The 27,842-nt window shown below is 37.8% G+C and overlaps 1 protein-coding gene across 2 annotated transcripts in view; it reads right to left on the reverse strand.

Annotated features, from left to right (window-relative positions):
• arhgap42b (Rho GTPase activating protein 42b) overlaps positions 1-16,555 on the reverse strand; it is a 94,927-nt gene extending 78,372 nt beyond the window's left edge. For both annotated transcript variants that reach the window (XM_008426417.3, XM_008426415.3), the window contains exon 1: positions 16,216-16,555. In XM_008426417.3, coding sequence (XP_008424639.1) covers positions 16,216-16,369 — 154 coding nt within the window. In that variant the 5' untranslated portion in view covers positions 16,370-16,555. The remainder of the gene's footprint in view (positions 1-16,215) is intronic.
• Positions 16,556-27,842: the final 11,287 nt, after the last annotated feature.

Below are 27,842 nucleotides of genomic sequence, written 5' to 3' on the forward strand. Positions count from 1 at the left end.
ATGAAACTTTTTTGACAGGAACGCCTCTGCAGCTGTTTACCTGCATGGGGGAGGATTGATGATGCTTTGGGGCAGTGTCACAGCCAAAAGCAAGCAAAAAAACAAGCATTTATTCAAGCATTAGGATATCCACAGTCTACAAAGCAAATGGTAGAATTATGTTTCTGAACAAAACAAGTTAAACCATTTATGTATTTATGGGATGTCAACTCAAGGACTCACGGTTTCTACCTCACAACAGTTCGTCTTAACACTGCGAACTGAATATTCGATGCCGATATTCAACATCGGCATCGAGTGCATTTAGTTCCTACTCATGCTCCATATGCTACTATAAGGGATTCTATTTTTTTTTCTCTTTTAACTGAGACTTTTATAACCTTTGGCGATGTATGAAAAATAACAGGTGGCTACTTATGACAGAGTAGCTCCATGGCCAACTGCTGAGACGGCGGCCAGCTGACCAAGCTGGAACGCTTGAAAAACGGTGTGCATGGAAATGTGTGAAATGTCTTAGACCTGACCAGCATGAAACACCTACACCACTGTGTTTTCTTACTAATATTCATCTCTTTGACAACAGGACAGATTATTTACAGCTGCAAGTAGACACGCAGCACATACAGTAATTAGAGACCATCTCTGAATTCAGCTGGGGATACAATCAACACCCAGTTTACAGAAGATCCGCTGAAGATCCGGTTATAGATCACAGCCCACCGCAAATATCCATGAATACTTGAGACCCACTCTAAGAACTTACAATTACCTATTTTAATAGTTCAAACACAAAATGTACATTAAGACACATTGATACGCAGTCTTAGCACTAAAGCAGATGCTAATGTCAACATTGTTGGAGCTAGAGCTAATCAGCAGCTATGAGAATAAATGTCACTCCTAGATTTGCAAACACCAGGCAATAGCATGACCACTACTATCTTCCAGCTTCCCTTTCAACTGTCTAATCAAATTATTGATTATTCAGCTTCCCAAACTGCATCTTCAATCAAATATTTTAGATATGCTGTCATTCGTATAAAACAGACAAGTTTTCCACAAGTAATCCATAGTTACATTTCATAGAAAAATCTATAAATAGGTTGATCCACAAATACTGAACCACAAACCTTGGTCCTCTATAGGCTCTTTGATCAATATGACAAGTTGTGAATCTGCAGAAAAATATATCATGATGAAGTTGTCCACATCTGAGTTTGAACCCAAAGCTGTGGTTAAAGTAAAACATTTTTTCAAACATTTTTCTCAGATAACAGTTGGTTACCACAGAGACACAATGCAGGGTGAGAGTCAACCTTTGCCAAGCAGCCACATCGACTTCTTAAGCAAATACACCTTCTGTTTGGACTTAATAGAAGACTTGTTGGCGTTGGGGGTTGGATGAAAATGGGGAAACTGATTCCAGATGAAAAAAGGAAGAAAGGCAGCAGCAGCTAAATAACCCGGAGACGAGTGTAGAATATTATCAGAATACCATCTCTGAACGAACAACTCGCTGAACCTTGAAGCAGATAAGGCTAAAGCATTAGAAGAACACACCAGAGGCATCTCTTTGTCAGTAAGGATTAGGAAACTGTAGGTACAATTCAGACAGGTTTAGCACAAGTGGACGATAAAAGATCAGAACAACTGTGCCTGGTTCATTGAGTCTCAGTAGCAGCTGTGACATTAAGACGGTACGGTCTGACTTTGGTAGGGTTGAAGATATAATCTATTTTCTGATGCACCAGGACATGGACATCAACAACTGACACAATTAAAGACTTTGGAAGCTAAAATGCTAATGCCAGATCATTATTCTAAATAAATAAAGGCTCTAGTGGCCTTTATTTGATAGTTAATTGACAGGAAGGTGGGTAATGAGAGAAGGGGGAAGACATGCAGCAAGGGTCGCCAAGGCCGGGAATCGAACCTGCGACAGCTGCGTTGAGGACTAGGGCCTCCATATGTGGGTTGTGCTTAACCCCTGCACCACCATTGCACACCCCCTTGAATCACTGATGTGCAGCTAATAAAGCTGTGAGATGCCATTATATCAATATGGATATATTGATATAATATGGATATATTATATCAGTATATTGATATAATATCAATATACTGATATAATATCAATATACTGTGTTTCCAACACTGTTTTAAATCTGCATCAAAAAGAATTTAGAAAGTACAATCAGTACCTAACAAAATAATGAATTACTTTAAAAACAGATTTTTTTTTAAATCCTTTAAAAGAAAAGTCAGTACAAATCTATCAAAAATAGGTTTAATAAAACAAGAGTTTGAAATATATCAGCTACATGCCAATGAATGAGAGCCATATTCTTATTTCCATATCTTCTCTCCTTTTGTTTCATGGTAATTAGGAGCTAAAAATAGATTGCCATTTTCTTGGCTCAACATTTCTTAGCAACAGAGATTACCCAAGCTTTCACCTGGCACTGTTCACAAACATATGAAACAGACAAAAACATAATCATTCTGCTCCGTGTTACTTTGTGCGGTATTTTTCATTGACCCAAAGTAACCTTGTTCTTTTTAAAATCCATTTCAACGCTAGAAAAAAGTGTTCCCAGGGGTACATCAAATATTATTGTTTCATTATCCTGGAAGTGCACTACAAATAGAGAGGTGGCTTATGCAAAGTTGAATTATATTTAGTAACACTTAATTGCTTCAAGTTTCAGTGTAACAGGAGAGATGCCTGCAAGGCAAGTAAAACATTCGGACCCAAATTGCAGGCACACAAGTCATAACACTATTAAATCCTCTTAATATGAGTTCATACGGAAGGAAATTATTTTAAAGTTCATGTCACAGAAGGAAAGTTTACAAAGTCCAACATAATGCGAACTAAAGAAATAATTGGTTTACAGAGATTTAGATTTTTCCATATTTCTAAATATACATTAACTAAAAATGAGAACGAAAAAATCGGAAAACATAAGACTTCTTGTTCTTGAAAGAATAAAACAAAATGTTTCGTCTTTTGTCCACTATCCCTCTACAGCTTTATCTCTGGGCGGCTTTTTAGTGTCCAAACAAGAACTTTCTGATTCAAGGCCCTCCACAACATTTATATTAAATCAAGGTCTCATGACTTTAGGCTGACAAATTAACTTTACTCAGCTGAAAGGATCCTTTTTTGTCTATTATAACACTTTGCCACTTTAGTTTAAGCTTCAGAGTCAGATGTCACTTTTTTAAAATAAAAGTTACCTACTCAAGCTTTCAAGAAAGAATTAAAATGTGGTTAAAATTATTCTCTCCTTCTAAGTATTCTGGCATTTCCTTAACAAAAGTAACTTTTGATACCTTAGCAAGTCCAAAACAAGAAAAATGTAGTCAGATTTAATGTCAGATTTGTGTTTTATGAATTCGCTACACAGTGTATGTAAACATCAGATTTCTAGTTTCAATCTAATACAGGACTTTAAGCCAAAATATATTAATGCCAAAATATGTGGAACTCAATAATCTCACTTTATAAAAACACACATTGACATTTCTGGTGAAGGAGATATTGCTACATTTAATGCCACTTGCCTTAAACTTCCTTTTAAATTAATTCAAAAAATCAACATTAACGTCATTTAGCCAACTACCACAGTTTGTCTCTCCAAAAAAAACATTTTATCTCAGATAAGGTTAGTGTTATGCCTTATGAAATTCAAAATAATTGTACAGCAGTTCACAACTGTCACACTGAATGAAATGGTGTGAAAGAAAGGACAGCTTAATGTTTGCATTAAACAAAGAAAGTACAAAACATCTCAATTGAAATCAAAATTCATAGTAATGCAATGGGGTAGACGCACGAGATGGCATGTATCTTACAGGAGAACATTTATTCCTTAGATATTTAAAAAAGAAAAATTGTAGTTCTCTGATACAACCCCTTTTTCCAACAGGACACTGTTTGTGGCCTTAAGAAATTTTCTGACTTATGAAAACAAGACATTTTTACCAATCTACCTACAATTTCTTCCATTTACGGACACCACTCAGTTCAATTTTACTTTTCTACACAGGCATATAATTTTTATCAAATAAATAAATGATGTTTGATGTTTTTGCTAAAATATAAGGGCTTGTGTAACACCCACCAGTATTAAGCACAAAAGACATACAAAGCTATCTAACAAGGAACCCTTAATAATCAATCTGCTGCCCTTAAAACACTCCATTGTACGCTTTTAACAAAATTCAGCAGCAGACTAATTACCAAGCAACACATTTGTTGTGCTTTTACTCCTCTGCATATTTTTCAGCGGTTTTAATGAACTCTCTTCTCAGATTGGTGCATAAAAAATTTTAACATCTTTGTGTACCTGCATAAATGTGTTCCATTAAAAAGTTACACTCTGACGATTCATCTTCAGCTTGAAAGTGAACCGCACTTAGGCCTCTGCTCGGATGACTCACAGAGAATCCGTCGGCATTAACGTATCCCTGCACTTTGAATTCGTCTTTGTTATTTAGTGAGAAATTAAAAAAATAAAGTGCGGCTCTTTGGATGAGACCGCTCGCCGTGTGCCTGTACATCAACACTGTGTTAAGGAACACTAAAGCTACTTTATCTTGTCAGGGAGACTCTGGTGATTTCAGATGAGAAGGTCTTCAAAGGGGAGTGCTTCTATGCCCCCAGCTTAATGAGAGATGGGGAGATCTCTTTGATGCAACAGTAGGGTGCATTGTGCCACTTTGATTCCATTTGGAGGGATTGTAACCGGGGAGCGGCCCTTCAGGTAAGCCTTCTTTCACCTGCGTACGATCACAATTGCCTGTCATCTGCCCAGCAGGGGTGGAAGTGTTGCTGTGTGAGGGGAGCCTGCAGACTGAACCTTGCAAATGCTAAAAACAAAAGCCTTCTATCTCTATATTTGCCGTTTTGTTACAGGCGTTTAATCAATCTATAAACTGTTTGCTGTGACTTTTCACCAGATTAAGCATTGACAAAAATTAAAGGAATGCTTACATATGGGGTGGCAAAGATATTTTTCAGCACATTTTTTATAGTTTACCAAACACTTAAGGCAAGAAAAACGCTTCAGCTACTGGAGAAGGAATCCTCAGACTACTTATGTTTTTAAACTTCAAATTAAAGACATATTTAATTTACTTTGCAAATATCCGATACAAGGCCATGGTTCACAACCAGAGAAAGGTTAACTGCTTCCTCCGACTCGAGGTCAGTCTCTGCCTGAAGCAAAGCAGCTGAGCTGCCTTGGCGGTTTGTCTTGTTACGGAAATAGCTGAGCCAAAAAGTGAAGCTGCTGTTTTTCTGGTCAATGTTCGATCTTAATCTGTGGTCATAGAGACAGCGATCATGACCAAAAGAACATCATCCCAAACCCAACCTGCCCCCAGTAAGCTTCTTCTGTAATGGGACTGGACCCAAACTTTAAGATAACATGAGGAACTACATTGGCTGATGGAACAAAGGAGCTGATGGACATAAAAGTATTCGTATTTTGACATCATGCTAAAATTATTATCAAATATTTGATATTAATTATCAAATTGTCAGGACATGCATATTCTTTTTTAATTAAATGCCAGAAAAAATGCCACATTTACCATGTCTTGTACGGAGTGATAAGACTAATTGAGCACATCCCCTCCTGCACCTGTTGCTGTCCCCCGTCAGCCTGCTAGCTGCAAGAAGTACGCCATCTCATTCTTACGAGGAAAGTTCCATTTCCAAATTTCATAAACTACAGTTGCCATGCAATGACTGACATCTATTATGCAGCCAACTGCACCATGAGTATAATATCAGAACAATCCAGGGAATATCAGCTGTTTATGCACCTTCTGTTACTCTTTAATGAGGAGTACGGCAAGAAGAAATAAAATCCCTGTTCTTTTTTCAAATTAAAGCAGTTCAATTGTGTTGTGCATTTTTGCTTTCATTGTTTTGTGTAAACACAGTGATAATATTGCAACACTGTATCCTGAAAATCTGATGCCAGCCCAAAGCTAGTTACCATTTACCAAAAAAGGACATGAGGTGGTTAATAGTTTAACATGTGCATTATTTTCAGCTTGTTTACTTGGAAGTTCTTGACACAGGGTCTTTGATAAGAGGCTGATACAGTGCCACAGCCTATTTTAGAGCTCTAAAGAAAAGATCAGAGTTATTACCCCTGCAAGTCTGCCGGAATGAAAAAAGCCAGACGTGCCAGCCTCCACCATAAATCACCGGGGGTGCAGCCTTTGGACTGAGTTAGGAGATTTCCTTTTAAAAGGCACAGACAACACATTTAACAAAACTTCTGACAGGGACGTTCATGGCAAGGGGAAAGAAACACTTAAACACTAAGTGGAGCAGTACGTTAGCAGTAATAGCCAGCAAAGAACATCGTCCTTAACTTTATTCACATATTTTCTTTTGTTACACTCGGCGTCCAAGAGGTTGTCTTCTTTCCAATTTAATGTCTTTTCAACTGAAATGAATGTGACCTTTGCTTTTGTCCTTACTTTCTGGTTAGGGTTTTGCTCATAAACACAGACGACCACCTCAGTCTCCAGTCCTTAATCCTGTAGAAAAGCCATAGGATGAACTTAGAGTATTGAAAATGACTCAGAACAACATAGAAAAACTGTGCAAACAGGGATGACCAATGGATTCACTGTATACTCAAAGTTTCAGAAATTTTACAAGAATTGTGTCGTCCTGTCTGCAGAAAGGCACTGTACGAAGTGTCACCAGCAAAGTATCAGCACTAAATCCATCCATCCATTTTCTTTACACCCTTGTCCCTTAGTGGGATTGGGAGGGTTGCTGGTGCCTCTCAAGCTAATGATCCGGGCGAGAGGCGGGGTCACCCTAGACAGGTCGCCAGTCTGTCGCAGGGCAACACAGGACAAACAACGATGCACACACACACACTCACACCTAGGGACAATTTGGAGAGGCCAACTAACCTAACAGTCATGTTTTTGGACTGTGGGAGGAAACCGGAGTACCCGGAGAAAACCCACGCATGCACGGGGAGAACATGCAAACTCCATGCAGAAAGACCCGGGCTGGGAATCGAACCCACAACCTTCTTGCTGCAAGGCAACAGCTCTACCAACTGCGCCACTGTGCAGCCCTTCAACACCAAAACATTTAGCAAAATTTTGACTGACATTATTCCACTCCAATTAAAATGAAAAGTTCATTTTATTCTTTAAATGTAAAGTTAATCTAAAATTTGAGGGTTGCTATCTCACACAAATGAGTGTTGCTGACGAAGATTGTTTGCTACATAAAACGTGATCAGTGATATCCAACGTTAGATTTCAAACCAAACAATTGTGATGACTAAAGCTGTTTTTGTTTAAACACAGCGCTTCCCCTTAGTAAACGGCAACAGAAAGCTACAAATGTAAAACTAAAGTGCAGCAATTTCATTCCGGCATGAAACAAACTTCCATCTCTCGCCTGAAAGTAACATGTTTCATTTTTCCTCTACGCCTCCAAAATGCAAACTGTTGTGCCTTTTTGTACATCCTCCCTAGTGTGCCACTCAGTGTGACAATCACTCTGACTGACAGAGTAAACAAAGAGTTCTCCGAAACAGACCTCAGACTGAATCCAAACACATTTTCCTGCCCAGTCTGAGGGGAAGCAGCTTTTAATCCCTTTATCAAAATCTATCCGCAAAAAAATATCCGAGCTCCTCGCCGAGCTTACTGCCTCACTCAGCTTTATTGCTAAACGAGTCACATAATGTGACCCCGTATTTCATTTCCACTACACGAGTTAAAATTCATATAAGTAGTCAAAGCTGCAGCAATACATTATAAATGCTATAATCCTGCAACACAAACTCAGTCTTAGTCACAGTCCAACAGGCGCAGACACTGAGAAAAACACATACACACACCCACACAGGGAAGGAGAATGATGTCAGGCCAAATGCTATCAGAGGGAGGATGGGGGATGGTTATACAAGCATGTTTACAGGACATTTCCTGTGGCTGTGCCTTGGGAGCATCATCTGTCCACAGACAAACAAATACAAGAGTCCCCAAAGCCCAACACTTTGTAAGGTTGAAAAAACAAAAATAGAAAATCTACACTTTAATTGGTTATTTAATTAAAAAGCAGCTAATTACGGCTGAACAAACCTATACAGCCACATCAGAACACGTTTCAAATAGGAGAAACGCTGTTTACAGATTAGCTAAACGCTGTTGTTTTTCCAGTAACGACCCCATGCGTGTCAGCCATTCATTACCGCATCTGTCCCAGGAAGGAAACATCAGTGTGTAGCGGGGTGAACAGGCGTGGGCACCGGGATGGTGGCAGAGACACAGTGTCAGATGGCATAATAACAGTTTCTCGTAAGGTCTCTGCCAAATCAGCATCACAGAAATATCAAGAGATTTAGATTTTGTAAAAGAACCCATAAGAAAAATATCCAAAATTAGCAGGCAATGTGCTGATAGTTATTATGGCAAAAGTAAAAAATAAAAACATTATTGGTGAGCTTACTGTCAGAACTGATGGTTAGATGTTGTCAACACAATGTTCATCGCCTTAGACTCCAACTTTACTCTGAATATTTATTATTCCTCCAAATGCTACAGTCACCATACATTGCACTGCAATTGAAAAAAACAAAAAACTCTTCCATTTTAATTTCATCGTCTCTTTCTGTGAAAACTTCAGATGATCCATACCGATCTGCTTTAGAAAGCTCTCTTGTTTCTTCCCCATTTTGGAGTGGGCAGGAGAAACTGGCCTCTCTTTGACATATTTACATCCCAGGGAAAGAAGAACTCAGGTAAAGTTTAAATAAATATTACATTATAATTATCACTTCAGTTATGATTTTTAACCTTCCCCCCAAAATGTACTCTTAATCATAGATATTTTCAAAATCTTCCAAGATTTTTCACCCTGACTTGATGCAAATACAGTAAATATGAAATCTGAACACGTTCCTGATCTCCTTGGTGACCAAATGACAAGAAGCCAAAAATAACAGGCTTTGTTAAAAAAGTCACACATTTAACAGCAATAAAATATTTAGATTGAAAGCAGGTCAGCCAAACTATGTTTCATAGGCCAAGAATTATTGGCCTACAGCAATGATTATATAGAAGATTACAATATGATTACCACTGTGGTCTGTTTGATTGATCCAACATGATGAGATCTGCTGCAACACCAATAGGTCAATCAGTTAATATGTTGTTTATTCTCTTTCGTCTAAAGATTTGATGAAAAAGGCAGACACCACTTTTCTTCAGTTTTTTTCTGGATTATATAAATGTATGAAAAATGAGCTAATTTAAAGCTGATCTTACACAACAGATTAATTTAGCCAACTTTAACCTCATGGGAAAAACATTTCCTCTGATAGTTTAAAATGATTTAAATACAGTCTCTGCAGGGAATTCTTATCTTTGCCTGAAAACGTGTGGATAAAACTAACTGATGTCTGATGGAACTGGTTTTATTTGTTAAGCCACTTAATATTCATTTGGACAAGAACCTGCAAAAATATATATCAGAAGAACAAAGAAAACAAAAAAGAGAATGTGTTTGCTATTTTCTCACGCTCCAACTCGAGACATTTTACTTGAGGGCCGGATGGAAAATGTTTGCAGAAATCTTTTGAATATTTGCTGCCCTTCCAGAATTTTCATTTTATTTTTTTATACCAATATCCGTGTGAAACCAATGGAACATATTTTCAAGTCTCTCCTATATAAATATTTTATCATCTGCATGTATTAAAATATGATTTGATTGCAAATCAATACGTCTTTAGTGCTTTCTGATAGAGACATTACTGAGGTCGATCAGGCAAAATCAGCAACAGTTGATTGAATTTAGCACGTTAGCACTCCACTAAGCAACATCTAGGTTGATGTAGCATTTTAGCTCATACAGAGCTAATCCTTATGATTACTGCTGTAGCATTATAGCGCAACTAACCTTTTAGTTAGCGGTGCCCACCACTAATCTACTGGACTTATTCTAGTTTAACAAATACTGGATCCAAGCAGTTCTCCAGATGAATGTGCCTTTCAAATTGTTAATGAAACCTAATATCTATTGGTTTAACATACATCAGTTTATCAGCAAAGTCCCAAACATTCAAAGTTTTAATGTTTCCATGAACTAACAATGTCAAACAATCTATATATACCAAGAACTGCATCATATGGATGGTTTTTTTTTCTCCCCATCATATACAGGGACTATAAATGTTCCCACATTTATTTTATGTTTATCATATGGTTACAATTAGGCTTGTGGCTTGGTGCCCATAGAGCTCAGCTGAAAACTTGCCTACCTACTAATTATTTCCCTTGTCTATGCTGCTGTTCACATTCAGCTCACAAAGGGATAATTAGTGTCTTTATTGTACTGAATTATAGCAGTCAAGCAAGAGGGATTAATAAAAGTCAGCAGTTGTTATCTACACCAGGTGTGAACAGTAGCTGCCAACCGCAGACATGGCTCCACTAATGACAGCAGCTGGTGCGAGATCTTACTTGCACCTGATCAAACCGCAGCAAATAATTTCAATGCACTGTATTTGGAATGTGTAATAATGTAGATTTGACATGTTTTTCAACACTACTTAAGAGACATTGATTACAGCGAACATGTGCATACCTATACATTCAATGTGTGGCTTTAAAACTATTCCAGCTTCTTGGTGTAGCTTTTAAAGGGGCTCACAGAGAGCATGCTCCAAGCTCTCAGATTTTCTTGCTAGGTGTCCACTGTCTGTTCATCTAGTCTCAAAGTGACTGCACAGTGTTAAGGTCAGGACTCTGTGGGAGCCAGGCCATCTGTTGCACTGCCTCTTGTTCAGCTCCTGGCTAAAGATATTTCATCCTCACTGTTCCTGTACGTTGGGCGTTGCTGTCAGGCTGCAAGAATTTTCACCCCAGTCAGGTCTCTTGCAGGAACTTTTGCAAATATGGCTCAGAATTGAATAAAGCAAGGGACCTTTCTTTAAGTATTGATACAAGGAAACATACACAGTGATCATTTCTGACAATAGCAAATTCATTTACCATATTTTTGTAGAATAATTTGGCAATACTGATGATGAATACATCAGTATTGACGTTCCAAATAAGCAAAGTTTGGCAAGCATATAAAAGAATACACAAGTTAAAAGGAAAAGTTTAAAAGTTTAGTACAAAGTTGAATGCTAAGGTGCTCTTTGGTATTAAACCTTTTGCACAGGATATTGATGTCCTGATACTAGCCATCCTCACACCCATTAATAAAACATTTAGGAGGATATTGGTGTCCAGCAGAGCTGCAATGCTCACTGCCTGAACTGCTTCTCTGCTAGACAGATATAAAATAGGATTGGCCCTATACTTCCCTGGGAAATACAGAATCATTCACACAGAAGTAAGACGTGATGACCCAAATGGTTAAAAGCTCCAGAAGGTAAACTAGACTGCAGCTTCTTTTTATTTTTCTCTTCTTTTGTATGTTGTGCAGTGTGGCAATCAAAATAAACCTAGTATTCGGGGTTCACAATGCTAGAAAATTATACAATAGAAAATTGTCTTTCTTTGTAGCTTTACTCATTTACTTACATGTTTTGCACATTTATGAAATAGGAAGATGTGAACTTTTAACTGAATCTTGTGGACCCTCGGCCACTTGAGCTCAATTTTAAAACGTTTTCAGCATGACAACATACACAAACACTGTGGCAGTACTCTTTACTGTACTAATGTTTTTAAAATTACTGACGAGGAAACACTTTTAGTCACTTTTAAGTCCTGCTGAAACTTCCTCCCAAAGTTATCTCCCTGCAGCATCTCATTACTGAACCAATCTTTCTCCAGATAAACAGTGGCAAAGAGGCTCTTAAGTTGCTGCAAATGTTCTCAGAACTGCTACTGAGAACATTTGTAAAAAGTTGTCTGAAACAAATAGTCTCTGACAAGAATGATTCAATAACTCCTGTTTTCCCAAGTACACTAAGTACACCGACTTCCTGTTGAAAATCAGCATTTCGTTTCTCATTCTCTCACATCATAATATCTTTTACTTCCTGCACTGATAAGAAAAGATCAGAGCCTTTCAGGATGTGGCCCTTAGGAGGGTGAGTAACATTCCACTATATGATTATTATCCTCACTATTTAGCAAAACATGCTTCTTTGAAGACTATTTTTTTTTAAATAATCTAAATACATTCAAGATTTTCTTTCTTCCTTCAACTTTTCCCAACTTCATTTTAAACTAGATAATCGCTGGTGGCTTTTTCAAACGCTGCCATCCCTTCAGTTGGTTTTCCTTTTTATTTTCAACAATGTTATTACTTCAGCCATCGCAGACCAGCGCAGTTGCCAAGCAACTACACATTTGCTATGTTTACACTAGGGACAAGCTTATAATACTGCAGTCATACAATATGGCAGTGAGGAAAATATCAATATACATCTGGGAATAATCATCAAGAGGACATGCAGAAAATTCAAATCCTAAGCACACAGCTATATGGAACAGAGATAGGGAAAAAAAGGAAAAGGTTGAGACAGTAAAACAAATGGATTTGTTGCCATAAATATAACCAATAAGATTGCTGGGCAACATGATCAACTTGCTAAAATCTATAGAGATGAAAACAAATGTTTCAGCTTAAAAAAAAACAGCCTGATTTCCCTCATTAGTTAACATCTTTTCATTTGGTTCAGGCAGAAACGCGCAGAAAATGGATAAACATGCATTTTAAATTAGCTGGAAATGGGGACTGCATAGGTGCAGTTTCAGGTTTTTTTTTTTTTCCATTACTGCCAGTGTTTCCAGACCATGAATAGACATTAATTACTTAAACAGCCATTATCACCGTGCTCTTTTTTTAAAAATGTAGCATGTTGTTAATGCCGATGTTGCTGATGTCATCACCTATATATCAGACACTGTGTCATAAACAAAAGGACAGCCGTTTTTTGTTTTTGCTTTATTTACACACTGATATATGTCTTTGTATTCACAAATATTTTGTATTAATTGCACATTTTCATTTTGCCATTTCTGAAGTTTCCTATTGACTGTCCTGTAAGTAAATCACCCGCAGCAAATCAGAAGAGCTTTTTGGCGAAAACTTAAAATGCGATATTGTGAAATGTCAGCTGATATTGTGAGAGTTATGGCAGAAATCTCTCACATTTTTAAAAATGTAAATCACAACTGATCACAATGTTCCTATTAAAGACGTATTCATGCCAAGGAACATAGATTTTCACCAGCTCAACTCAAAAACTGAAGTTATACACCACCAAACATACAAAGTGCTCTCCTGCTCTGTACGATTTAGCTTATGATGCTAAAGGATAGGGAGGAAAATAAAGCTGATGCATCAGCATAAGAGAATTAAAAGGCAACAGACTGAATCTTCTATATAAACAGCATCACAATCTCTTTGCTTTGGCGGCTCTTCAACATGTCCTAATCCTTCCCAATCTAATACCATCTTATCGCCCACTCTCACTGGTTAGTCATTGTCAAAGAGTTTCTACTTAAGCAACATTCAGCCGAATTTTCACACAAGTTTTGAAGAGACTGCAGGTGGATTCACCTTTTCTACTGATTAAATGCACAAGTGTTAATTTCCTGTTCATTAGTTGCAAATGATGAAAAAATGAGACGCCCCAAATGACAAATGACCAACTTAAAAAAATAAATAAAGGTGGTAATAACCTTGCTGATGGATCCAAAACGACAGCACTGTGAAGGCTCTGCTCATGTGGTGCTGCGTTATCAGACAGCTTTGGGCAACATTTTTTCTGAGCTGCTGCCGCTTTTGACACATGTGCTGAAATCTTCTTTACAAGATTTTTTGTCAACAATTGACTCAACGGTTCCCTGGCATGACATTGGAAAGATAAAGTCAGAACATTTATCCAATTTGTATTTCACAATAACAGTAGGTAGACAGAATGTGTGCCAACTTAAATGTTTAACGATTAACTGAAAAGAATTATTGAGTAGGTGACCAGGATGCACATCTTTCCAAATGATCTCTGAAAATAGGAACCAGCTCCGCTGTGACTACACAAGGGTAAGTGGATAATGGATGATAAAGATTTCATACGACGAAACCCTGAAGCAACAAAGCAAGCAAACACAGGCGGTGAAAGCAAAGATGACAGTAGCTGAATGAAGGAAGTAGCACAAGAAAACTAACAGTACATTTATGAAGAGGTGGATTGACAAGCGAATGAGTAATATGACAAATTAATGATATATCAGCCCTAAAACTAAGCCATAAGCTAAACAATGTTCTAATCAGAAAACTCAACCTAAACACAACTTAAAAAAACTCATGATAGATGTTTACCTTTTCTTTGTTATATTGGTAATACCTTAAAGACAAGAAGCAATGAGGCAAACACAATGTGATTAATAAGCCGACAGCCTCACCTGCCATCCTCAACATGCTGCAAACTAAGTACTACATTTTTTTTCCCCATGCAGGTTCCACTCTGGAGTATTTACAGCTGTTGAAACAGATTTATTTATTTTATTTTTTTACGTGTTTATGTGCAAACATAATCAATGTCTGGGCTTGATTATCAAGACACCAAAAAATTGGTATAATCTTCTCCCTTTGACTGTCCCAATAATCTCTATTTACTGAAAACACCAAGGACCAAAATTATGCTCAGAGAACAACAAACTCACAACCAGATTATACAGACTGAAATTATACATTTGGAAAATGAATGTTTTGAATTCCATCAAAAGATCCATCTGACCAACATTATGTTTGAAGATTTATATGAAACTCTAGCAGCAGTTATAACATATACTTCACAAGGTGTAATCATTGAACTATTTGCATATGATAAAAACATACTGAAATATTCAAAAGAATGTAAAGCTCACAGCAAAGTTGCTTTTTTGCTCAAATCCAACTTTTCCAACTCCCTGCAGAAGTTACTAAAGTTGAAATCGGATACGTACACATACCGACCAAAAGTCAAGTACATCTTTATTTCTGACTGCGACATCAAAGCAGACCACATTTCTCTCGTTTTGTCAGAATTTATTGAACTATATATATATAGACAAAAAATGCTAAATGAGAGAAATAATATGTCAGATTTATTTACTGTCGTTAAAATGAGATATTTACTGAAAGGCCACTCAGACAACTTCACTTCAAAAGAAACGTAAAAAGCCAGATTGCAGCAGCAAAGACCTTCGTTTTGAACATACTGATGAAACTAAAGTAGAACTGTTTGGCTTTTTTCACAAATGTTACATTTGGAATAAAAACAGGAAAGCTTGTCACATCCAGCATCATGGCAGCATCATGTTGTGGGGCTATTTTGCTACATGAGGACGTCATACACTTCATAAAACACTGTAAAAGCATATATATATATTTTTTCTGGATTAAAATATGATGGTAAACTTTGCAAAGAAAAGAAAAAGAAGTTATTGGTTTGGGAATGCCTATCTGTGCCCCACATATTCAGTCCCAACGTGGATGTTTTCCATATTTAAAGGCCGTCCACATTTCAAATCCTTCTCCTTTTACAGACTCATGTCTGACATTAGGAGACTAGACAGCGATTCCCACGTGTGTACATCAGAACAGGAAGTCCAGTCTCATTAGTAGGCTGGAGTTCTGGACTGTACTTGGAGAGATAGAGAAAGATAGAGAGAGTGAAAGAGAGCCAGAGAGAGAGAAGACAATGACCCGTGATAGAAAGTGACAGCATCCTCAGTTTGGGCTTATGCACAGATTAAAGCTTGTAATTTCTCCACCTCTGATGGGTGACCCCTGAAAAGAGAAGCAGGCCGTTATTAAACTGATGTAACGAAAAGTCCGTCTTGGTACTAACCATATCCGACCCATGGCCTCCTGTCTGGAAATACGTGCAAAGTCAATGAATTCATCTCACCAGTAACTCCGTTCTGAATCTGGGGTTTATTTTAGGATCTAAAAACACCCAGAATCAAACAGCGCTGGCATAATGAATTATTTGCGGGTTTTGTGTTGATTTGAGCTCTTTAGTGGTAATATAACGGTTTTCAATGAGGAGACCGCAGCTTTTTCAGAGAGCGCCCAGTCAGACTTCTCTGTAATGAATGCATCCCTGATTGCGACGCGCCTGTGGCTCAGGTAGCTACACCTTTATTTCTGGATTCAAGAAAACAAAGGGAAAATAAATCCTGTCGTGCAGGACAACTTACTCTTGAGGGCAGTGATCAGCATATTCCCATCCTTGATGAGCTCCTTGATGAATTTATTGGTTCGCTCCAGCTCTATCTCATGGTATTTGAGGCGCTCCCTGAAGTCCGGGCTGTCCAGGAAAGAGTCACTGAACTCCAGCGCCGGGAGTCCCATCGTTTCCCACAGTAACGGCGCCGCTTTTCCAAACTTTCTAACTCGAGGAATGAAAGTTTCTTTCCTCCCTCCCTCCGTTCACATCACGCAGCTCAGATGTGGATGCAAACTTCTCAGAGTTCTCTACAAAGCGCTTTTCCTGCCCCACTTATTTTCTTTACTTCCGCTTTGGATTTTCTCAGCCTTTTTTTTTTTTTTTTTTTTTTTTTTACCGCTACCTTTTCTTAGAAATAGTGGTCGCATGACTCCTGCTGGTTAGTTGTAGATATTTAGCAACAGCTGGATCTCCCACCTCCTGCAATAGAGTTTGAACAGGCTTGCCTACGTCATTGTTGCTTCTTCAAAGATGCGGTAATAATCTTCTAATCTCATGAACTTCAATGATCCTACAGGATAAATAAATGCAGAATAGATTAGAACTAATTATATGTGACCTTTATTTAACCAGGCAAAAAACAGTTTAAGAGCAAATTCATTATTTGTAACTTTGACCTGGGAAGAGAAATGACTTTTAATGTGTAATTAAAACATTTCTTGAGTGAAAATACAATGGATCGGTTTGTATGAATATAAAAACATTACAACAGCTATAAAATCATAATGTGCACATGATATAAATATGCAATTTGCTGTGTTTGTTCTAATCTACTAACAGTCCTTAATAAAATATGAATAAATCCTGATTTGAATGAATCTCACTCCCAGTTTAGCAAGTTATGACTCTGTGTTTAGCATTTAGTACTCAATGTAGCAATGTACTCAAGTAAGCTTAGTGATACCTCAGTGTACTTTTACTTAAGAAGTAAAAAGTTGTCATTAAAACAATTCCTCGAGTAAAAAAAAAAACTAGTAAAATGTCTACTTCAGTACAGGGTACTTGAATGCAACACTTTAATCTGATTTAATTTGGGCATATTATGTAATCAACGTGAATAAAATGTAACATTTTGTGCAGGTTCAGGTACTTTGATAAAATAAAAAATAAGCACTTTACATGATTACCAAATAAATTCCGGCAGAAGACACATCCCATATCTCAGTTTTCCACAAATCTTTTGAAAACCGTTTCTTACAATAGGTTGTAGAAAATTCAGCTTTTGTTGTTCCCAATGTGGTAATAAACCCAATTTATGTAAAAACTAGATAAACTGTGCAATTTAGACAAATAAATACTCTTGATATTTATTTTTTTTGTTGTTGCTGAAGGGTTTGATCTGTCTGTGCTGGATAAGAAACTAGCATATGAACAAGCAAGCAGTTGATTTTTGTAGCACACGCACAAAATTTCCATTCCCGTCAGTCTCAAATTTCAACTCGACGTAGAAAATTATTTTGTCTACATTTAATTCATTAATTGTATTTCATCGTATTGCCACAGTTTAAGACCTAAACAGTTAATAATCCAGGTAGGCTTATGTGCAGAAGCTGTGCGCAACAATCTGTCAGGTTAGAATCAGCAGGGGCTTCAGGAGAGAGATCTGAATTAATACCTTGGTAAATGGAAGTAATTAAGCTGGAATGTAATTGCAGTCTGGATTTTTCACATCTTCCTGTTGCAGCAGGAACAGGCCCCAGAAATAATGTCACACTACAATGAGAATTTGTGTTAGCATGAACAAGAGGCTTTGTCACCAATGGCACTAAGTCTTTTGGATGACTCTTTCGACTTATGGTGCTTTACAGCAATGAGGGGACGGGGAAGCGGCTTTGTCATCATGAGAGAGAGAAAAAAAAGTCTCAATAGAGAGACGGATGTTGCGGCTTTGACTAGAACTAGCACACGCAAATGAAAATACATTAACAACTTGATGGCTCACAAGAAACATCATTTCCTCCGTTTCATTTGGATGGTAGTTCTGCTCGCTTACTTTGAAATAACACTTACTTTACACATAACATGTGTAATTTAGGAGGCTTCAATTTAAATGTACTTTTTGAGATGAATCTCTAATTATGTAAGCCGCACACTTTGATAAACGTATCAGCAATCTTCTGGCATAATTCTCGTTGAGTATTGGCCAGTCTTGCTTTTCAGAGACTGTAGCAGGAGTTTCTTTTAAGTTATATTTGGTAGACCATGCATTTTTATAATAACTGAAGGTAACAGTTACTTGACTGTGGCATATATCGACACTATGTCCATGGAAAATACTTAATATTTCCCCTTTAAAAGGTTGGTCATTGGTAGCAAGCCAACCAATTTAAATGAACTCTGAAGAGGGGCCAGATGTCCATTCAGATGTTTGATGTATTGATGGTGACATAAATTGTATAAAAAACAACTTAACTGGAGAAATGTAACCTAATGTCAGTAGTGTTGGAACAATTAAATGTACTTCTGACCCCATTGGCATTAAGTAGGTTGAAATTTGATGAAAAGTCAAAGTTATATGTTGTGTAATCATCACGTCAAGAAAAAAAAAAGCCTCTTTGAAAGCTTAAAATAAATGTGACATTTCTGCTCATAATGGCTCAACTTTTAAACTGATTTGTCGATTTGAAGGCTTTGCTTTCTGCTTCTCAAACCTAGTCGACCTGCAGTTACGGCCTACGTGACGCAGCAACCATCACCAGCCCTTAACGCCATCTGAGGAATCAACGACTCTGTGCTTACACACTTACAGGGAAGAAATCTCAAGCCTAGTAATGAAACCGTACATAAACCCTGCATGTCTGATTCATTCGGAGGAATAACACTCATCTTGTCCGCCAATAAAACCATATTAAATTTGCATGTGATAGGACAGAACAGGGTGCCCAGTTTGCCTGGGGAATGTGTGATTATTGCACTTGTAATATTGCCGCTGCATACATTATGCACATGACAGGATACAATTGTGGGAAAATAAATTGTTGAGTGATTAGGTGATTCTTTCTAAACATGGAGCTAAACAGTAGCACATGTCCATATATGTGGGGCTTTTGGAGATGTGGAAATGTATGGAATAGCTCTACTGTAAAAATAAGATAAGTTAACTCTAGGTTTATCTACAATAATATATTTCCAGAGTTTAATTCAGCAACCAAAACTCATTTAGATGTTAATGGTTCACAGTAAATAAAACAAACATTCTTATTTTCTCACATAATGATAGTATCCATTTGATAGGTTTGTATGTGACGACTCATAAAACAAAGAATCCAGCTGCAATCAACACCTTTTCAATCTCCCCTGCTATTTCCTTCCACTAAACTTTCCACTAGCTAGCTTGGATGCAGCCAGCTTCTTTATGCAGGTTTGATGCTCATTTGTGAATAGTGCCTGAGTGTCTACAGACTACCTGAGGCAGTAGTTTTCCCCATCTAAGCAAAAGAAAGTCTGACATGGTCGTAACATCACATTTCTGTTAAAAATCCAATTTCATTGCTATTTTACAAACTTCACATTTTCTAAGAAAATGAGTTTGAGGTTTTCATTAGCTGCAATCAGACGTAAATATTTGGATTCATCTGCCTGAAATGAGTCTGTATTGCATATGACTTTCACTTTTTAAACTGACCTCATACAGGTGCAGCTAATCTGAATCTAAAAAAAGAAAAAAAAAACTGTGAATAGAATCTAAAATTTTAAGATGAAAAAGCAAGACATCCCCACATTTCTATTAGTTATGCAAACATCAGTGATCAGAGAGGCAGAGCACAAATCTATCTGTGAGACTGAATCATTGGAGACCAAACAGGAACGCTAAAGAAATCAACTGCCTTGGAGCATACACTAACACACTGATGAAACACACACAACCTCTTCGACACACACAGAGAGACTGAGACTTCTCATACTGTACAAGTGGGGAAAGAAATTAGATGTGAGATGTACATCTTCCCACGTCCTCACTCCTGTTCTCGCTGCATTAAACAGAGCCACTTTGGCCTTGCTTGATGGAGAGTCAGCTACTCAAAGGGAAAAAAAAAAACTTGGATTTTATAGAAGATATCAATAATCCACGCAAAAAAAAAAAAAAGCAAAATAAGCATCGATTGGCCCTGCAATGAGTTATGCACAAGTCATGCAGCCTCTGATTAGATTTAGTCACAGTGGGGCAATCAGCCTTGTGCTGAGATGTCTGCTCCGCTTGTGGTGGGAGAACTGAAGGGTGGTGGGGGCGTCAGGCCCCAACATGCCCCCTTCAACTCCAGCTAGCATGCTATCATTTTGCAGAAGAAGCCCTCGGGGATGTAGTTTGTTTCACTGACACAGTGAGTAGAGAAATGCAATGCATTAGCGGAAACCCTGTTGCTTCGAGTTAATTGCAGTGAGCGCTGTGCATCACTAAACTGGGTTATTGGGTGAAAGATAATGGCTTGGATAGATTATAATAAAGCAGTTTCCTCTAAATGCAAAGCTCTCTGAAAGTTCTCTAAATGAGACAACTAATAGTTATCTTATTTAAAATCAGTAGTGAAGAATCTACAGGAGCCTCATATATAGAGAGAAAGAAGTAGTGAGGTTTTAAGCAGAGTTGGGTTATAAATTAATGTCCAATTAGTGCTATCAATCGATTAAAAAGATTTGTCTGATTAATCACACTCAATGCCTTGATTAATAACGATTAATCACTGAGCTTAATTTGGTAAACTTGAAATGTGAAAATGCAAACTTTCTAAAACATGTTTAAGAAAATGTTTTGTCTTACGTTTTATACTCGACATTGTCGACAGGCTTTTCTCACTTTTATGGGTTTTCAAGAAGGTTTAAAAGTCAGCATTTTGTTTCAAACATAGTTTAGAAATGTTAAATAGAAACTGGTTGTGCTTCCGTGGAAAGATAATTCATCACTGCAATAAGTATTTGACTTTATTTGACAGTAATCTGACAGGAAAGGGGCAGAGAGAAAAGATCTGAGAACAGGATTTGAACTTGGAACGGCTGCATTGAGGTCTACAGCCGATGTCTACAGAGATCCCATTCTAACTGCTGTGAGTTTTAAAACTAAATTTTCTGTTGAACACATCATCTGACGCTCCTCACTCATATTTTCAGCTGCGTTTGTGACCGTTTTGAACGCAGCACAAGACTGTTTAATGCACTGCTTTGAGCTAAGTAACCCTCTGTAAGAGAGAGGCGTTTAGGTCAAATAGGTAATACGATTAATCTGCATTATGTCAAATTAATGCGTTAAACTTTTTAGATTAGTCGCATGAGTTAACGCATTAACAATGGCAGACATAATCCACAGCTATACGTATCTACAAGCTCTGTTTAAATCTGTCATCTTAAAATTTATGGCAGAAACGCCAACCTATTAAAATGGGAATGTCCACCTAAATGGACAAGAGCTTTAACCAGAGAAACCGCAGAGATCCACAGCTCAGGTTGGAGAATTTGTCTAAAAGACAACTAGTTGTCATGCACACAACAAATCTGGTCTTTATGGAAGAAGTTGCTGAAAGATTGCGAGAAAACCTTAAGGAATTGATGAGAGTGTTATTTTATAGAACAGGACAGGAGAGGGACTTTTGCTTCAGACCACTAATTAGTTTCTCTGAACCAACTTGGGTTTCAGCTGGACACATCTGTCTAATTGTGAAGAGCATAAAAACAGATCTTCCTCACTGAGCTGAATTTTGTCTCTGCTGCAGGTGGATGAAGGAAAAGCCAAACCAAGCCTGCAATGACTTCAAAGATCACACAGAAGCAACTCTGCGGGCCGTTTAGCCCCAGAAAGATTTCGGCTGAGGCAGAACTTCTTTGAAATTGCAAATGGTTTCTTTGTCTTGTTAGTCCCACTCCTTCCTGTGTCAGCGTTGGATCGTTCGCAGAAGTTGCCCTTTGTGATCCCATCAGGGACTTTTCACCCCACCATCAGCACTATGTCGCATCAGTAAGCCGTTAATACAAATTAATTCCACAGCTTTTTACAAACGAATGGTTTGGGCTCCTGAAAAAGATGGTTTCAAAGCAATAGAAAACACAAAACTAGTTGGAGTGGCTTTCTGTAATCCTTAAGGTCCAAGGCGTGCATTTTAACTATATAACCGCTAATAAAGAAATAAATACTTGCAAATTAATTATGCTTGTATTAGCATGTGTCTAAATAAAGAGTTTTGTTTTTGCTTTTGCTGTTTAAATCCTAATAGGTTCAGGGTCATACACACTGCTTGGTTTCCATAGTTTTGGGAAAATCATCTGCTAGATAAAACATTATTTCCATTCAGTCTATTATTAAAGAGTTTTAAAATAGTGTTGGTCAGATTGTGATTCGACCTAAAAAGCTCAGATTTATGAGTGTTCATATCTCTACATAGCATGTGCTCTGCTCAGATGAGACCAAAACGTTTTTTGACCTACATTCTGCTGAAACTAGATATTTACACTTATGGAATAAAAAAACACACACACACACACACACGCACGCACGCACGCACGCACGCACGCACGCACACTTTTCTCTCACTGTCTGAAGTTGAGTGAAACTAAACTTCCAAATCAAATTAACGGGGAGAATCGTCTATTAGACTATAATACTTGGGTCAAACCCATGAAAATATCTTGGTTTCAACTATACAAAGCAGTGTTGTGCAACAATAGCTTCTAGTTTGACTATGAATTGCTTAGAGAAAGCTTAGAAGTGTATAATTTCAAAATGATCCACTACTTTGTCTTGGTCTGTCACATTAAGTTCTATGAAAATTTAAAAAATGTAGTTGTAATCTAAAAAAAAACACAAATAAATTGAGGCTGCAGTGGAACAGTTGGTAGCGTAGTTATATTGCAACAAGAAGATCCTGCTTAGCTGTCAAATCCTGGACTGGGGTTTTTTCTGCATGGAGATTGAATGTGTGGGTTTTCTCCATGTACTCTGGTTTCCTCCTAGAGCCCAAAACGATGACTGTTCTCCAAATTCACTTAGATGGAAGTGTGGCTGTTTATTCTATGATAGTGGGTCAGTGACCTGACCCCTGTAGTTAGGCACCAGCCCTCTGTGACCCTGCAGGGATAAGCAGGTATAGACCACGGCTGGATAGATGAGTGGATCTCATTAAGTTTGGAAATGGTTAAAGTGTTTTTGCAAGGCACCGCATGTTGCTGCTCTCGCAAAGGCAGGATAACCCGACTCCTTGTGACGGAAATTATCTCTAAATGATATGAGCTGTTTTCCCCTAATTAACAATTGACACTGCCATGCATACCCTTCATTTAAATCAGGTGTTAAAGTAATTGCACAATTTCCGGGAGGCACTCAGCTTAGTTCCAGAGGAGAGCTTTGGCGAACCAGATCTGTCACTGTTTTTCTAGCTGATGATTAATGACCCCAATTTAGTTTCGTTTTTTTTAATCCAATCATGCTCTGACATTTCCTATCAGATGAGCCCTTCCTCATTCTTTGCCTTGTTTACGTCGTGACAGTGCAATCTGCAGAAGTGCCAAGTGGTGAGCTCTCATTTATGACTCCCGTGTCCAGCTGATGTTTGAGGAGTTATACGTGATTACCTCCTCTTTGCAAAACGAGGCATCTCCATTGTCCGCAGGGACTTCATGTATTGCTTCACGGCACACTGTAAAAAATTGGCACTGTAAGCTTTTTTAGCTCGAACAGCCACATATGTTCAAAGTTAGAGTCAGGTAAGGGACACGTCCTGTACAAAACGGTACAACTTCAGTGCAAATGCAATCCAACAGAAATGAAAGGTTCATGCCTCAGCATCTTTGGCTTTAGAGTCCGAGTTTCTCTTGGCTCTCTGAAAAAAGGTTGTCCTCAGGAGGAGGGGGCTTTTATTTTTTGCCTCATTGACCTTCATAAGGTGATACCTGTACTGGCGGCACAAATTTAAGTCTGGGTGATAAATTACAAGAGCTGCTCCGCCAGCTTTGTAAGCAAACTCTTCTGTGCATTGCAGGGACAGTCTTTCATTTGGAGCTGCAGGATTTTTAAAAAGACGACCCTCCTCCAGAGCACGTTCCTCTCAAACTGAATACGAGCACCGACATCCTCAGTTGTTCGACCCGCGTTATGTGGATGCTTTTGTACGTCTCTAATCACTGGGCTGCGCATGAAAGATGCTTTTAAGATGAAAATCTTTTGTTCTTGCTCAGAACCAGATGCGAGATGCAGGTTACTGCTTTGAGAGCTGGCAGCTGTTTTTGATTTCTTCTCAGACAGAAAATGATTTCCCTCCATCCCAACACAAAGAAATGTATTCTACATTTATCTCATTAAGTTGTCGATGACTCATTTCTTTGAAAATTCTCACCACATTGCTCTTTGGTCAGGCTTTCTATAGTTTCTTTTAAAAGAATATTCTTTTAAGCATAATTGAATGAAAATCCCTTTTTACCTTCAAAGTTTTTCTGAATACTCCAACGTGTTTTTATCCTTTAAAGGGCGTCATGACATGTACACAATCAGAAGCTTCTGTTGCTGTCCAGTCCATTAAATCTAGGCATAAAGATGACAGAGAAAACATTTACATATCTTGATAAGGTTGAGCTCTGATGGATGAATAAAGCTCTGAGGTAACAAGAAGCATTTTTCATACATTTTTCTAACAGAAGTCAGTAGATTACTTGTAAAACTAGATCACTGTGGATTTATTTCATCTGGATCTGCTTTAAAGGAGACATTTTGGAATTTATGACATTCCTTTTTGTTTTCCTAGTTTGGGTTGTTTTGCTGATCCAGCACTGGGTGAAATATGGAGCCATCCAGCAGCCATTGGGTTGAGTCATGACTTCAGGTAAGATTTCCATTGTAAAAAGTGTTTAGTATAACTAATTATGAAGGCCATCACGATTAGTGGGATGACGAGAAGCATCTACTGGATAATATTCTGTCATACGACTTTTTTTTACCCTTTTAGTTCTTTTTTTACCCTTTTAGATGGTCTTTCTGCCTCAAAGACCATTAGAAATAAAAAAAAATTACAAAAATACTAAGGCATATCTCTCAGATAAGTTCTTATGTTTAACCCTCCTATTATGTTGCATGTCAAATTGACCCGTTTTAAAGTTTAAAAATATTTTAAAAATAGTTGAAAGTATTTCTTTTTGCTTGAAATTTTTTCTATTTGTCTTAATAGGTGCACTCTACATATAAATTGAAAAGTTATTCATTTTTACACATTTGCAGCCCCCCCTGCGTCTATTTGTTACATCGATACTGTGCGGGTCAATTTGACCAATTTGGACCAATGTCCAATTCTATACGTTTCCTTGCAGCTATGAACCATATTTCACCACACACACAAACACAACACACCACACACACAACACACCACACACACACATGCACACGCAGACACACACAAACCCACTTTCTCCCTACTCTCTTTACTTCACTATGAACTGTGAGAAAGCAGGTGTTCATACAACTTTTGACGGGAACCTTTTCCGTTCCCGTGGGCAAACTCCACCCACACTGAGTGGACACTCAGTACAAGTGGAGGAAAATATAAATACTCTCTGCATAACTCATTTATCTTGATTTTAATTGGCGGGTCAATTTGACCCAGAACAGTATGTGTGTCTCAAGTTCAATTATAAAGATCACCCATTGAACATTTTTTAAAAATGTAACATAAAAAAATGTACCAAAGATCACTTTCAAGGAAATTATCGTTTTTTTGTGTCTAGGTTTTTTTCAGTGGACATAAAAAAAATTTAAATTAAATTTTTTTATGTCCAAATGAGTAATTGAGTAACTTGTCGTCATTAATCCTTAATTTCTGAGAAATAAAAAAACATAATTGCACAAATATTTATTGAGATGGTTAGTATTGGAGTTAATAATCAGATACAAAAATGTTTTGGAGGAATTTTTGGTTTCTGACACTATTACATGATAAAACTCTCCCCGGGTCAAATTGACCCACGGACATTATTGCTGTATCTCAGAACATAATATTACAAACATAATAGGAGGGTTAAATAAAAAAATTCTAAAAATATGTATTGACCCTAGTAATAGACAGACATGGGCCAATTTAACCTAGAACACCTGGCCCAGTAGATCAAACCCAAACCCAGTTCTGTTGTGCTGGTTTTTGCTCCCGGTCTGGATTTGCACAATAACCCAAGTTACTCCTTTTTAAGCCAGTTCCACAGTGCAATACAAGCAAAAGCTCTTGCGGAACTATTGGCTTTAAGTAGCGTAAAATAAATAGTTTTGATAAGGCCTCAGAAACGGTTTGACGTCACAGTTGAATACTGTAGATGATCAGATGTTCAATGCTGAAATTATGTTGTTTTACAGCAATAGCTGCACTCATTCCTTTGCTAAATGGGCCTTCATTGAATGGTTTATTAGTATTCTTTGAGCACACCAGAGAAAGCTGTTGAGACGCTCTTGATCAGATAAATCAGTATTAAGGGTTTTCATCAGAGAGAGAATTACACAGGTCCTTCGACGCTTCAGACTACTCCTCAGGGAGGCTGGATTTGTAATTTCAGATCCTTCAAAAACTTTTCCAATCATCCTTTTTCCCCCTCATGGTTAAATTTAAAACCCATTAGTTTTATGTCATCTGAAGTTTCTCCATCCACTACAGTTATCCTTTTGACAGGCAGAAAGAGGGCGAATTCAACATCCACAGTGTATTTAGAAGGAGAAATCAAACAAAACCGTTAGCACCAAACCACAGGCAGCGAGTAGGTTTTATTATTCTCAGAAGGCGTGAGCACACACGGCTGATCATTTTGACTGGTGGCAGGTTTTTTGTTTTGTTTTTTTGTTTCCCTTTGGATTAAAATCAGTAACATTCCCATCAAAGAAGGCGCTTTAAAATGTTCAAAATGACCAATATTTGTACGTGGTATGCCTTTTGTGATAAGAGAACAGCAACAACAAAAAGATCAGAGGTGAAGCAGAAAACTGTTTTCAGGGCTATTTCAGGTTTGAAAAAAAAACATCAGCGTTAAGAAAAGGTCCCTTTGAAGAGATCATTTTTCGCAGAGAGAGAGATGTGCTTTAAAGGAACGGCTTAATAACTATGAAGCCTTCAATTTTAAAAGCCCACAAGTACATGCCTCCGCTGCTGGTGATTGGCTGATAGAAGCTTTGTTTGCTCTCTCTGAGATCTTTACAGCTTTGTGCCAGGTAATTGAAAAGGAGACGAGGAAGGAAGTAGTCTTTTTTTTTTTTTTTTGGCAAGTATATCTAAAAAAGAAACGCACAACTAAAAGCAGTGCATGGGCTGAAAGCATCACTAGTCACTGCCATTTTCCTGCCTAAACTGAGATATTAATAAGTCCTCTTCCACACATACTAAAGAAAATGCAGCACAATTAATTCAAGATGTTTTACAGTTCATCGGCACAGGGCATAGAATATCTCCTGACGGGTTAACTGCAAACCACAAAGGTAAAAAGCAAACACTAAATCGTAAACCCCGTCTCAGATTAGAGACAACATGTCCACAGCAGCACCGGCCTCATCAGCTGCTGCATAATTTAAGAGGAGCTCAAAAGACTGATGCCTCTCAGAACACGCTAAATGTGCCACGCTGCATCACAGCAGTGCCTTTCCATTAATGCCTC

Source organism: Poecilia reticulata, chromosome 13 (assembly GCF_904066995.2).
Source record: "Poecilia reticulata chromosome 13, P_reticulata-male-v2, whole genome shotgun sequence".
Classification (NCBI taxonomy): Eukaryota; Metazoa; Chordata; class Actinopteri; order Cyprinodontiformes; family Poeciliidae; genus Poecilia; species Poecilia reticulata.